Source organism: Mycetomoellerius zeteki, unplaced genomic scaffold (assembly GCF_001594055.1).
Source record: "Mycetomoellerius zeteki isolate Tzet28-1 unplaced genomic scaffold, Tzet1.0 scaffold241, whole genome shotgun sequence".
Lineage (NCBI taxonomy): Eukaryota > Metazoa > Arthropoda > Insecta > Hymenoptera > Formicidae > Mycetomoellerius > Mycetomoellerius zeteki.
The window spans coordinates 581,206-596,737 of record NW_017257218.1 but is presented as its reverse complement, the minus strand read 5'-3'; the positions used below and the strand labels follow the sequence as shown (position 1 = coordinate 596,737).

Sequence of the window (15,532 nt, the reverse complement as noted above, 5' to 3'; positions counted from 1 at the left end):
CATTCTTCTAGATCTAAAAGTATGATCCAATTAGCGCGAAGGAAATTTCCAACAGTTGCAAAACAAACGTTCTGCTGAACGCAGCCAATGGCTTTAATCGGAGTTGATAAAGTGGCCCTAAATCGAATCGAATACGCTATTGAGCTAGTATTTTGACGTTGAAAATGAACGTCGAGTATCTGCATGAAAAGGCACCTTTAAAGTACGTGGGCGTCCAAACCGTACACAGCTTTCGAATCTGCAATCAGCTGTGACAATATGGCAGGCGTGTAGTTTATCATTCGATCGATTTAAAGTACGACATTGAGGATCCAGAAACAGAGCCGCGGCAGTTATTTGTATACGCTGGCTTCGTAATGATAGTAGCGCTCAATAGCTTGAATTTTTAATAGACACGAGATTATTGCCTTTACCTACCGTGTAAGTATTTCAATTGTGACAAAAAAAAGGATTATACGAGCAAGTAGTGTTTGTATAGTACTTAATTTATTCTATTAATGTTGCTGTGTGTCACAAATATTTGTCATTTCTTTTTCAAAGAAATTAGACTTTCACTTTGATTCTTGTACAAAAATATAAGAATCACTTTACGATACGAATCAGAACTAGGTAATTATCAGTTTAACTCTGCAGCTCAAAAATCAATAAAATTGGGCTTATTCGACGTTTCTGCATGAAACGAAAGAATCTGGCAGAAAAAACGTGTCGCTCTGCCCCGCGAGATAAAAATCGTTAAAGTTGACAACTATTCAGGTTAGGATATCTGTCACATCGTTGATAAACTTAGAAGGGACATGAGAACATGTAAGTGAGGGTAGAACAAATATTTTCTGCTTTAGGGCCACTTTTATCAACTCTGATTAACTTAATCGACCGATTAATCCATTGGAATTGGCCAATCGTTATCTGTCGTCAACCAAAATGACAAATGCGATTGGTCAATTCCAATGGACTGATCGGCCGATTAAGTTAATCGGAGTTGGTAAAAGTGGCCCTTAATTACACTAATTCTCTGTTTTATAAACACAAATTCTCTGCTTTAAAAATATAAATTCTCTGCTTTAAAAACACAAATTATTTTCTTGTATAATTTTAGTTTCTATAGCAGAAAATTTCTATTTTAAAATAGAGAATTTGTATTTTTAAAACAGAGAATTTGTGTTTTAAAGTAGAGAATTTGTTTGTAGAATAGAATATAATTGTGAATGAATGAATTATGATATTAAAAATAATTACCTTTTTATATGGATTGAAATTTAGAGCTAACATTTCTTTTAAATAAACGCTATAACTATATATGTGGCTACATCGCTCACGCCCATGTTCCTATAAATTCCGAGTTTAATAAATATAATTCAACTAATTTGTTATAGTTCAAGTTGATATTATTACTTTACAATTTAAATAAAAAAATCTATCCATAATCTCTCGCCTTCTATTTTTTGTATAAAATTTTTTCAAAGTGAAAGTTAAAATTTCTTGCAAGATAATATTTACATATGCAAAATTGTTTGCTAAAATTATCCGATTGTGATCCTTCAAATTTTGATCCCAAAACATTTTTCTAATAAATGTAGACTATAATTTTAAATTTCTGACTATATCTTGATTTCAAGTTAGGGCCTAAGTACAAAGCGACCGTAACTGAGTCGTAGAACATAAGTCGTAGCTGTAGATTTATAAAACATTGCGTGTTGACCTACAACTATGACTCATGTTTCACGACTCGGTTACGACTATCTTTGTGCCGAGGCCCTTAAGAGGATCCAAAAGCCATTTATATTACCAATTAAATCATAATTTTTGTATAACAATTACTTTTTTCCTCTTTTACAGATTCGAAAATCCTTTTCCAATGTTAAAATATACGCATTAATATGTGTTTGTGAGGTGGAGTTCATGCCGAAAACGACAAACAATTTTTCTTAAGATTTTAATTTCGAAATTTTTTGTTTTCGGAACAAATTCCACCTCACAGATACGTATTAATGTGTATACTTTAATCCTGGAAAAAGATTTTCGAATTTGTAAAAGAGGAAAAAAGTAAGTCCTTGCAAAGCACATAATTTCGTTTTAGGAGAAATATTTCTACGCTTTGAATCTTAATTCCACAAACTCAGTATTGTTCGTTCAAGTAATCCAGATCCTGCCTCACACTTATTTTCAATCTACAAGCTGTAAAACTTTTTTTTATCAACCAAATGTTAACTTTAGGTAACAGTTGTACATGCTAAAAAAACAATTTTTTAAATTTTTTTTCCGATTTTCTCGTAAAATCGTGTTTTGCGGGATTTCTTTTTATACGTTCTTTAATTCTATAAAAAATTTTGCAATCCATAAAGCTAATTCGGAGATTTCTCTTAAAACGTCATCGTGGTAAAACAGGACGACTTTAGGAAGGGGTTCCTAAAGCCGTCTGTATTACCGACTAAATCGTAATTTTTGTATAACAATTACAATACTTCTTTCCTCTTTTACAGATTCGAAAATCCTTTTCCAGGATTAAAATATACACATTAATATGTGTCTGTGAAGTGGAGTTTATGCCGAGAACGACAAAAAATTTCAAAATTGAGAGCTTAAGAAAAATTTTTTGTCGTTCTCGGCACAAATTCTACCTCACAGACAAGTATTGATGCGTATACTTTAATAACTAGTTCACACGAACTAGTTCATTGAAAAGACCCATTTGCCAAAACAGTTCGTCGCGAATAGAGGCCTAGATGTCAGAGAGACGACAGGTGAGGAAATGATCTGATTCGCTGCCTAAATTACGTGATTCAGCGCCATTTTCTTTTACACTACCTACGGTAGAATTAGCCCGGATCCTCATACTGACAACAGCGCTTTGACATTGGACGCTGATTGGTGAAAAGCCGGTTGTGTGGGTAAAATTTACCTCCACCTGTTTTTCACCAATCAGCGTTCGGTGTCAGAGCGCTGTTGTCCGTATGAGGATCCGTGCTTAGGCTGCGATCAAAGTATCTCACATAAATGCTTCGAAGCGTTTGATTGACCATTAGAAGAAAGAATTTTACGAATTGACCAGTCAAAAAACGCTTTAAAGCATTTGTAACATTGCGTTGACCCTACCCTAGATTTTAGTTTTCAAGAAGAGCTATCCTTACTTCGACATTTTGACATATCATAAGCATATATGTAATACTCCTATATTGCTAACGCCAATTAAAAGCTGGTAAAAATACGGTGCGGACAAATACATCTCTCAGATAGTGTACAGCGCATGCGCACTACACTCGAGTACACTGGAAGTGAGAGATCTGATCTCTATTTCGCTGTCTTCGCATACCCCACACTCCCAAAAAGAGGCTGCGTTAGCAATATAGTAGTATTACATATATGATCATATGTAATACTACATATATGCGTTTTGAATAGTTTTGATTGCTTCATGGTAAAAGAAAATGGCGGCGATTTATCGATTTTTCAATTATCGACCGCAGCTGTTGCTTCTCTGATTTATCTAGGAATTTAGTCGCGAACTACTCGCAAAATTTTTCAACATGCATTGTATCACTATTGTGAACGCGTTAAGGCCGTGGCACACACCTTCCGTAACAGTAATTATAAGACGTAAGAATCAACCAATTAGAATTAGTTCAAAAGAATTCTCGACTGTGATTGGCTGATTCTTACGGGACGTCTTATGGTTACTGTTACCGAAGGTGTGTGCCATGGCCTTTACGGCTACTGCAGACAAAATTTCTGTAAGTCCGGAGAGTCGATTGTGTATCTTGAAATGAGGTGAAAATTACAAAAGTGAGCAAATTCACTAGTTATTGACCAATTAAATGATGAATATTTTATTGAATTTGCTCACTTTTGTAATTTTCACCTTATTTCGAGTTACACAATCGACCCCCTGATCTACAATACGTGTTTTAAGTCTAAGCCGTAAGAAATCGATTAATTACAGTCGAATTCGAGGAGAGTAATCGACTATGATTCCATTTCTTATGGCTTAAAGCTTAAAACCCTATTGTAGATCCGGGGTAACAATAACCTTAAGATGTGAAATTAAGTCGATGAGCCAATCAGGATATTGCTTTAGGTCTACGTAATCTAACGGAAATGAAAATAACAGTAAATTTATCCATAACCTCGCAATAAAGTGAATTTCAACCGGTTGAAATTCGCCTTATGGATAAATTTACTGTTATTTTTTTTCGTTAGATTACGTAGATCTAAAGCAATATCCTGATTGGCTCATTGGCTTAAGTTCACGTCTTAAGATTACTGTTGCAGAAATTTTTTCTGCAGGGGCCCTTAAGCCCAAAAACATAAAGCCATAAAACGTAATCAGTAAAGCGAATTGGCCAATCACAGTAGAGACTGTAAACATGTCGGGAATAAGCTGGTTTTCCAGCTAAGCCATTAATGGTTAGTCCATGAACGTCAAATCGATGTTGATTCAACGTCGCTCGACGTCAAATCGATGTTAATTCAACGTCGATTGACGTTAATTCTATATTGATCAATCATTCACTTGTAGCTAGGGATGTAACAGAGCGTAGAGTTAGTCCGTAAGCGAAATGGTTGAAATCCATTTCACTTATAGACTAACTCTACGCTCTGTTACATCCCTAGCTACAAGTGAATGATTGATCAATATAGAATTAACGTCAATCGACGTTGAATTAACATCGATTTGACGTCGAGCGACGTTGAATCAACATCGATTTGACGTTCATGGACTAACCATTAATGGCTTAGCTGGAAAACCAGCTTATTCCCGACATGTTTACAGTCTCTACTGCTACTGTTCATTGTAGACAGCATATAATGCGGGGTCTACAATAGAAGTCGTAGCAGTCGTAGGGTCTTAAGTCATAGAAAATTGACCAATCACAGTTGATTATTCTTCTCATATTCGACTGTGATTAGTAAATTTTCTACGACTTAAGCCCCTACGACCGCTATGACTTCTATTGTAGACCCTGCATAACGATTTCCTTATGTGGGGTCTACAATAGAAGTCGTAGCGGTCGTAGAGTCTTAAGTCGTAGAAAATTAACCAATCACAATCAAATATGAGAAAAATAATCAACTGTGATTGGTCAATTTTCTATGACTTAAGACCCTACAACCGCTACGACTTCTATTGTAGATCCCGCATTACGGCTTTACGTTTTTGTATGTGTCATGGGCTTTAGGCTAGGTCTACAATTTTGCTTTAAGAGGCTGTAAGCCGTAAAGCCTTAAGAAATTAACCAATCACAGTTGAATATGAGAAAAATAATCGACTGTGGTTGATTAATTTCTTACGGCTTAAGGTGCGTACTGATGGACGCGGCAAATGCCGTGCGCGGTAGCGCGGCACTTTAGAAGGAACTAGATTCTAGGGGCTTCTGATTGTAATACCGTTTGCCGCGTAGACGCGGCTGTTTGTCATGTTTGACGCGGTGTTTATCGCGTTGAAATGAAATAACCTGAATTTCTCAAATCTCATTGTCAGTACTTCAGTAGCACAAGGCTTTTCTCTGATTATAGTTGTCAGTTTATCTTAATAAGATTATCGAGCAAATGGCGTCTGCGAAAATGAAAATTCATGAGGGGTTAGTGCAATGCATTTATGTAATTAATCAGCAGATTGCAGAAGTAGATCAACGTGACAAATTGCTCGGATTATTAGCTTTGTTATTAATCGAAAAAAAGAAACAGAAAAACAAAAAGAAGCCTTTCTGGGTTGCACCAATTTTTTGAAAATGTGAGCATGGATTTTACCATGCCTTGCTGCTAACACTGAAATTACAAGATTTGCGATTTCATAATTATTTTCGAAAGTCAGCCACACAATACGAAGAATTGTTAGCTATTATAGATCCACATCTAGAAAAACAATATGTTGTGCGAAAGCCAATAAGTGCTGCAGAACGATTGACATTGACATTACGGTAGACATCTTTTATTTTTAATTTCAATATTTTTATTTTTATCATCAATAAATCTTTATTTTAAGATTTTGCACACGCGTAAGGCCGGAATCAGACTACGCATTGAAGATTCAGATTGAAGATTGAAAATTAAAATTTGACCAGTGAGGACAAAGGAATTTTAGCTTCTATTGTTTTGATTGGTCAATGCGTAGTCTGATTCCGGCCTAAGTCACTTTGCGTTGCCGCAAGTGAAGTTGCATTAATCCAACTTCATTCGCGGCAACGCTGGATGATTCAAAAGCCCCTAGAATCTAGTTCTTTCTAAAGTGCCGCGTTGCCGCGTTCATTAATACGCACCTTTAGGGCCTCTTAAAGCAAGGTTGTGGATCTAGCTTTAGGGTGCCGTAGAGATCGGCCAACGCCCGGCATAAGGTTGTGAAAACGGAAATCACGTGATCTTGGAAATGCGCACTAATATATCGCTAAAATCTTGACATTCTTAGGTTTGTTCGCATCATATGCTCCAATATGTTCCAATATGCTCCTATCATAGCTTTTACTCACTCCAATGCGCTTGATAGAGTGAGTAGGAACTATGGTAGGAGCGTATTGGAGCATATTGGAGCTTGCGACACGAACAAACCTCTAGACAGCAAGCTAGTGTCGCTTCTAATACTCTCATATTCGCTTCTCTCACTCTCACATCCGGTTTCATAACGTCATGACAGAGCCAATCACGGATCGAGTCGGCGTTGGCTGATCTCTACATTTAGAATCCCTAAGGTTGGGTTCGGAAATATCACCCGAGTGTCCCCGTGTATTATTTTATCCTTGTTGTTCACCTAATATTAAACAAGGATAAGATGATACACGGGGGTTCCAGGTGATGTTTCCAAACGCAGCTTAGAGTGCCGTCCCATTAAGCACGGATCGGATTTCTCACTAGAATTGAGCATTCCGTTCTAGTTCCGTTCCGTAACAGTTTTCTCTACCAGTCTCATTCAGTAAAAATGGAACGGAATATCGCGTCGATCGTAGGTAAATGCTTGATTCATCGATATTTCGTTATTTTGGGCAGTTAAAGCAATAATATGCATGTCATTTTTGTGCAATTATCTTGCCGATAACATTGTTGTGAGTTCTCTAAAATACTGAATTGTAACGGCGAAATATATTTTATAACCAGATTTCGTTCCATTTTTATTGAATGGGACGGGTAGAGAAAACTTACGGAACGGAACTGCAACGGAATGCTCAATTCTAGTGAGATATCCAATCCGTCATTCCGATCCGTGCTTAGGAAGCCTTTTTCATCAATTTCTGGTTAAACTAATCGACAATCAACTCGCAGTAATGCCAACAGCAGTTAACGTATTAGAACGTCTTCTCTCTCTTCCTCTTCTGTGTTTAGTTCTCACGTTGGTAATCATGATGATCGAGTTAATCATCGATTAGCGTTAGGGTTGAGCACGTTTCAAACTCAACGTATTATACGTGGTTTCATACTATGGATGAAACTATGTATAATATATCGTAGGCTTCAGCTATGTAGTAAAATGGCGCTTCACCGTTCGCACTTTGCAATGTTCGCGTTGCTTGAAATCCTCAAATTTTTTACTTAAAATGAGATAGATATATGTTTGGGCTTTGAAAAGAGTGAAAGCGAAGTTGTTGAGTGGAAAAGTGCAAGCAATGCGAGCAGATCCAAAAATACCGTGACTGTATTCCAAATTTACTGCCAACACTGAAAATGCGACAGTTTACGTTACATGCACTGTATTTTCAGTACAGACATTCAATTTGGAACATAGCCCATATATCACTAGCATAGAACTGCTGGACCAATAAGAAGGTATGTAAATCAAAATGATAACTTTAAGGTGAATATTAAATGGTCCAGTGTCCAGTGGTCTAATTATACAGTGCTCACTGTGTTATATTTCATGTGAGATGAGTTTTAGAATTTTAACGTATATAATACACGTTTTATATGTTTTATACGTATTATACGTTCTATACGTAGGAAATGTAAAAAACCTCTCGCAGCATTAAATTTCCCTGATTGGCGTTAATCGGAGTTAGTGAAAGAGGCGCCTATACGAAGTTGAGCGCTCAGTGAGTGGTTGTAATACTGAATGCACCGAATGCTTCTAGTTTGGCAATTGTTGCTCGTCGATAAAGTAGTTCAATATGACCTTCATTTGAGAATTGTAAACTAGTTCATCTAGTTTACGTAAAAGATTCGTTTATTTTACGCTTTCATTCATAAACTACCCATCTCTACCACACATCGTGCACATACGACTGCGATGCATGGGCTGTGATGGGCTACGTTCCGTTTCATGCATGATGTACATAATCAATAGGTCTGTTCGCGTTGCATGAAATCCCCAAATATTTTTGCACTTAAAATGAGATAGATATATATTTGGCCTTGAAAAGAGAGAAAACGAAGATGCCGAGTGTCAAAAGTGCAAGCAACGCGAACAAACCTATTAATGCATTTATCTTTGTTTAACATTCAGTGAATAACAAGAATAAAAAATGCATTATGCGTGAAACGGAACGCAGCTTACGCATCGTCGCTATGACAGATTTTCTAACTTATAATGTCCTGAATAGTCGTCAACTTTAACAATTAATATCTCGATCCGCGGGGCAGAGTGACGCTTTTTTGCGAGAATCTTGCGTTTCATATAAAAACGTGTATAAGCGAATGAGCCCAACTTTATTAATTTTTGAGTTGTGAAAGCTAAATTATATAATTACCATGAATTGGCTGCGTTCAGCAGAGAAAACTAATCAGTTAGTGCTTAGTGAGTCTTCAATATAATTGGTTTCTATACTTAAGGTTTGTTCGCATCGCATGCTCTAACATGTTCCAATATGCTCCTACCATAGCTCTTACTCACTCCAACGCGCTTGATAAAGTGAGTAGAGTTATGGTAGGAGCATGTTGGAGCATGTTGGAGCTTGCGACGCGAACAAACCTTACCCCGGATCTACAATAGGTGTTTTAAGCTTTAAGTCGTAAGAAACTGACCAATTGCAGTCGAATTCGAGAAGAATAATTGACTATGATTCGTCCATTTCTTATGGCTTAAAACTCTATTGTAGATCCGGGGTTAGAGTTAGCGAAGAACTTAAAGGTAAGAACCAATCATTAAAGAAACATTAACTGATTAGTTTTCTCTGCTGAACGCAGTCAATGGCCAATGGCTGCGTTCAGCAGACTTAACAGTTGAGTGAGCGTTGCTGTTATTGAGTGTATTCTTTCAGATTATCCAATCAGCATTTTAGATCTGGAAGAATATATTAATAGCAGCGAGCGCTCATTCAACTGTTGAGTCCGCTGAGCGCATCTAGTATATACTGTGCATTTAATATTATATATTGATGACTTGACTGTAGCCTTCTAAAATCTAAAAGATTAATGAAATGTTTTAATAAAAAAATTATTGCAGAGAATTTTTGCACATACAAAGTAGATTTAACAAGAGAATCAAAAGTAATTGTGATATTAAAGTAACTTTGAGAAATTTTTTAAAATGACAGGATCATATGTAGTAGAATTATTTTGTAAAATATTTTTCTAATTTATATTAAACGATAAAGATATAGTAAAGAAATATAACCTGACGATCTCTTCCGGGAAACAGCAGTTAATAATTGTTATATATTCCGATAGGGTAGTACCCGGTTCAGCTTGAATCTCTTGTATCTTTCTCAAGCCACCAGATGTTACGAACAGTTTTCTTGCCCTTGTATCGTTCGGCAAAATCTGTACGCGTAGAAATATAACATTAATGAATTGAACAGGCGGAAACAACTGAATTATTTATATTGACGAATTATATCGTTTCCTACAACAAAAAAGTCGAATATCAAATGATTGAGAACACATCTAATGAGTTAGCAGAATCAAGTGAGTAGAATCTATTTTAACTAATTCTTTTTACTTGTTGCTAAAAAGTTGCCAAAGAAAAAATGGTAATTATTGGATGCATCCAGAAGCACAACCGCTCAGTGAGCGTTTGCATCTTATTGGTATATTCCGTTAGAACTAAAAATATAGATCAAACAGATACAAGAGCTTAAACTGAGCGCTTAATGAGCGGTCGTATTTCTGGATGCACCCCCTGCCGGAAATTCTCAAGAAACCGATAAATCCTTATACGAGATTTATCTGTTCTTATGAGAAATTATTTGGATATATTTGGCTGCATCCGCATAGAAAAATTTCTACTACAGTATCTTACACGTTCCTATCCGCATCAATTTAAATATATCTGCGAATGCTGATAGATAATTTTTCCGAATTTATCGTAATCAATCGGATGTATTTGCATTACCATGCATTTACGAATGCAGAATTTAACCGTACCTATACGCCCTTATACGCATCATTTGATGTTCCATCGTACCTGCATTTTACGAAAAAAATTGATCCGAATGTATTAGCATGTATACGAATATCAGTATACATTCGTATTTGCGTATATAGGATATATCGGTCTGTGCTTCCGTAGCATGGTCGTCACCAGGTATTGGAATCTATCCGCAGTTTACGAACGTATTTCTATCTGCGCCTATACGAATTTGCGTTTTATCGCAATTCGTACGCGTTTGCAAATAGCCCGTATATGAGCATGGAACTGCAATGCATAGAGGATATTCATAATACGTTTCTATACGTATAGCCGTGCATAAAGTTTCCCCGCAATTGCACGCTTTCAAATGTTCCGGATTGTAATTGTATTTGCGAATACAAGACATCGGTTTCTATTTATGAACGTCATCAGGTATAAGATCTGTATATAGGATATAAACTAAATTCCTCCCGTCGGGCTGTGTGGCTCAGTGGCGAGACGGTTGCTTGCTAATACGGACGACTCGGAGAGGCTTCGGATCAAATCCTGACGGATCGCCTGACGTTTTTTCTCGGCCGAACTCTTACAGCATCAGAAGTAGAGGATCTCAACCATCAACAATTTCCCTCAGTCAAGAAAACCTGATGACTTCAAAAGGAAGTTTCCACTTTAAAAAATCGGTTTGTCTGGAACGGACAAGTAGTAGGAGCCTCCAGCCGGGATTCGGATAAAATGCTACGCGCGTCCCCATGAAATAAAAATTTTTGTTTCGTAATTCCTCATAAATGCGAATACATTTTGTATTCGCGTGTATTCGCAAATGCGGATATATTTTGAATGAGAATATACTGCGTATATGTGTGCATTCGTGTATCCGTTTTTAGTAGGCTGAAATGTGTTTTTGAAATCGTAATTCCTCATAAACACGGATACATTTTGTATTCGAATGTACTCGCAAATGCGGATATATTTTGAATGGGAATATACTACGTATATGTGAGCATTCGTGTATCCGTTTTTAGTAGACTGAATATGTGCTTTTGAAATCGCAATTCCTCATAAACGCGGATACATTTTGTATTCGGTGTATTCGCAAATACGGATAGGTTTTGTATCGACTTGTATCTGCATTTGCTAATATTAATGCTAATATTAAAATCCCTGGATCTATGAGGAATTACGATTTCAAAAGCATATATTCAGTCTACTAAAAACGGATACGTTTTTTTTTATACGCATCTATTAGGAATTTCCGGCAGGGCCCATTTAGAACAGCTATCTCACCTTCGATTTTAATGAAATTAGGCTCATTCGACGTGTTTTTATTCAAAACGAAAGAATCTGGCAGAAAAAGTTAGCGGTCGGCCTCGCGAATAGAGATATTAAGTGTTAAATTTGGCGATTGTTGAGGTTAGGAAATCTGTCACAACCATGCAACACTGCAAAACTATAACCCGTGTAGACAGTGGGGTGTGCAGACAGTAGTGCTTATTGGTTCGGGGCGGCGTAGCCGCCCCGAACTCAAGCAAAAAAACATATCCTAACCGCCTAGAAGTTGCAGTCTAGACAGTATCCGCTTGGAATATTTCTAACCCATGGAGACAGTGGGATATGAGAATAGTCTTTTTAGAGACAATAAAAACCCATTTGGAATTCAGGGTGTGAGAATAGTATTTCTAATCACCCGAGTATCTTCGTCGTGAACGCCTCACGGCGTTTATCATCTTATCTTTATTTAACATTGGGTGAACAACAAGGATAAAACAATACACGGGGGCAATCGGGTGATGTTTCCGAACGCAGCCCAGAAGGTTCAGATTTTCTTAAGTGCATATCTGTAATTATAGTTTGGCTTCCGCACCTCAAAAATCAATAAAAATAGGCTTTAGAAATACTATCCTCACACCCCGAATTCCAAATGACTTTTTACTGCCTCTAATAAAGACTGTTCTCACATCTCACTGTCTACATGGATTATAATTTCTCAGTGTTGCGTGGCTGTGACAGATTTTCTAATCTCAATAGGATTTCCTAATCAATTTCCTAATCGCGAATTTTAACGCTTAATATCTCTGCTCGCGGGGCCGACCGCCAACTTTTTCTGTCAGATTTTTTCGTTTTGAGTGAAAACGCGTCGAATGAGCCTAATTTCATCAAAATCGGAGGTGAGGTAGCTATTCTAAATAATTACCGTAATATTTTTCGATATAAAATTGTTTACAGATTTTATATTTAGCTACTTAAAGATTATTGTAATGGTGCCTATGAACACTAATTTTGGCTGTGTTCCAATTTACTGTCAGCATTAAAAATGCGACAGTTTACGTTACGTGCATTATAGATTTTCAGTACAGGCAGTCAATTTTGGAACATAGCCTTTATTTGATTGGAACAGTAATCACTGTTCCAGTTTTGTTAAGATTGCGTTACAAATCTGAAAATAAATTTGACACATAGTTTGCAGGATATATACATATATAAATTTACACGGAATTGTTTCAGTACTAAAAATCCAAGCTTGTGACCGCTTAATCCAGATCTACAATAAGTGTTTTAAGTCTTAAGTCCGGATCTACAATAGGTGTTTTAAGCCTTAAGCCATAAGAAATGGGCGAATCACAGTCGATTATTCTCCTCGAATTCGGCTGTAATTGGTCAATTTCTTACGACTTAAGGCTTAAAACCCTATTGTAGATTCGGGGTAAGCCGTAAAAAATTGATCAATTGAAGAGTTGAGCGGAATAAAGCATGGTGGAAGGGATTGACATGATGTGCTCAGTTTGGGCAAACCACATCCCTTTTGCGAGTCGAGGTACCATCGAACTATTATGACTGCGGTCCACTTGACGCTACAAACGCTTCGAAGCATTCTTTGATTAGTCAATTCGTAAAATTCTTTGTTCTGATTGGTCGCTCAAACGCTTCGAAGCGTTTGTAGCGTCAAGTGGACCGCAGCCTATAGCTCCTACTTCAACGAGAGCATTAAAGTGAGTAGGAGCTATGGTACGAGCATGCGCGCAAACAAACGTTGGTAGCTGGGGAGTACACAATAAAAAGATACCGAACCTAAATGTGCGTGCGACGAAGACAACAACTAAGGTTGACTAACTGGGATTACGAATAGTCACTGAACAAGCGAGAGGGCAGAGAATTAGAAAGAGACGCTTGCAAATTGAGCATACAATGGGATTGCCACGTTCAACGGACTCAACAGTTAAGTGAGCGCTCGCTGTTATTGGTGTATTCTTTTAGCTCATCCAATTAGAATTTTAGATCTAGAAGAATACATCAATGGCAGCTAGCGCTCCCTCAACTGTTGAGTCTGCTGAATGCGCTCCATGTAATCTTTCCACCATGGGAATAAAGCAAAAGGTTTGTTCGCGTCGCATGCTTCAACATGTTCCAATAGGTGCGTTCGGTAATGTAAATCTGAGATGCGAGTTAGCAGATGGTGAATTTAATCACGTGATCTTCGAGCAAACCGAGTGCCAAAAATTAATTTCGGATGCATCCGAACGATACAGAGCTATCATTTGACGTCATTTAAGGTTATAGCAAATGTTTAGAAGATCCCGGCCGCCTCAAATTTTGATAAAAATGCACTCAATCGATGCGTTTTCGCGTAAAAATAAAGATTTGACAAGAAAAAAGTATCGCTGTGCCCTAGGAATTGAGATATTAATCATTAAAGTCAACAACTATTCAGGTTAGGAAATCTGTCACAGCAGTTCACTGTTTTAAAAATACAAATTCACTGTTTTAGCAGAGATTTATTTTTAATGCAGAAAATTTGTAGCGTTACTTACGAGTAATCTATTTCAACTGCGTGGAAGAGATTCGGATGAAACTTGGCGAACGCGCGCGCCGACCAAGACCTCTAAAAAGGTTATGAATTCAATTTAGGCGCGAAAACTTGTATTAGCTCCACGAGTTCGATCTTTGAATCCAGAGTGAATTGAGGAGCTTGATTAGCTCTAGAAATGTTAATACCGAACGTAGATGAGATGACATGTAGCAGAAAGATACGAGTTGCCGAACGAGTTTGCGAAGTGAAAGAGCAAACGGATGCCTCTGATTTGCAATGCCGAACGCACCTAATATGTTCCTACCATGGCTCTTATTCACTCCAACGCGCTTGATAGAGTGAGTAGGAGCTATGATAGGAGTATGTTGGAGCATGTTGGAGCTTGCAACGCGAACAAATCTCTTGAGAATGGAGACTGCGCGATTCATATCTGAGAGGTGTTCAAATGTGGTCGACAATAATGAGAGAGAGGGACCGTGGAAGACGGCCAATTTCTTTCTCTCTCATTCTCTCCCATTGTACTGTTGAATGGAAAGAGATACAAATTGACCGTCTTCCACGGTCCCTCTCTCTTACTTTTATCGATCATTTTAACCATAGATCACACAATCCATTCTCTATGGCCGTAATCCATAGTCCGGTCGGTCTAGTCTTAAGCCCATGGCACATACAAAAACGTAAGGCCGTAAGACATAATCAGTAAGCGAATTGGCCAATCACGATAGAGATCGTAAGGCCAGTAGCGAATCCAATCTTACGATTTCTTTACTGCTTACGTATTACGGCCTTACGTTTTTGTATGTGCCATGGGCTTTAATCTCAAGCAATGTCTTAAGCACTGAGCTCGATACATACTGGAGAGAGCCATCAGCATGAAAACGGTGGTGGGAGGCGGCCCGACTGTGCGAAAGTGACAGACATGCCTGATGGGTATCTCTGTCTCACTTTAGTGATATTACCGTCGCTAAAAACATTAGCCTCAGTTGTGCCTGCGAGATGTTGTAAGATGTTGCCAGATACATCCTGTGTTTGTTAAAAAAATAAATAAAAAAATGGTACATCATTGCCTAATAAATAATTGCAAAAGTATTTGGATAAAAGACGATGTTACTTTTCATAGGTAAATATAATTAAAATTATTTAAACCATGTACGTATACTGCGATATACTGTTACATTATTTCAAGCTCTAAAACGTCTTCTCCGAAGAAAATTTTACTCGAAATATATAATCACATAATGTGTATACTATATCATTTTTTAACAAACACAGGACGTATCTGACAATATCTTGCAACATCTCACAGGCACAATTGAGGCTAATGTTTTTAGCGACGGTAATACCACTAAAGTGAGGCAAAGATACCCATCGGGCATGGCTGTCACTCTCGCACAGTCGGGCCGCCTCTCACCACCGTTTTCATGCTGATGACTCTCTCCAGTATGTATCGAGCTCAGTGG

At 37.5% G+C, this 15,532-nt stretch overlaps 2 protein-coding genes across 3 annotated transcripts in view; one reads left to right on the top strand and one right to left on the bottom strand.

Moving 5' to 3' along the window:
• The window catches only part of LOC108723480 (sperm-associated antigen 6), a 44,742-nt gene that overhangs the window by 4,146 nt on the left and 25,064 nt on the right, over window positions 1–15,532 (bottom strand). The window contains exon 9 of one of the 2 annotated variants that reach the window (XM_018449281.1): window positions 9,533–9,678. The exons of the other annotated variant lie outside the window; for it this stretch is intronic. Coding sequence (XP_018304783.1) covers window positions 9,533–9,678 — 146 coding nt within the window. The remainder of the gene's footprint in view (window positions 1–9,532; window positions 9,679–15,532) is intronic. 2 annotated transcript variants of the gene reach the window in all.
• LOC108723482 (uncharacterized) overlaps window positions 262–15,532 on the top strand; it is a 20,508-nt gene continuing 5,237 nt past the window's right edge. The window contains exon 1 of the mRNA XM_018449285.1: window positions 262–420. The gene's annotated coding sequence lies outside the window, so the exon portion shown is untranslated. The remainder of the gene's footprint in view (window positions 421–15,532) is intronic.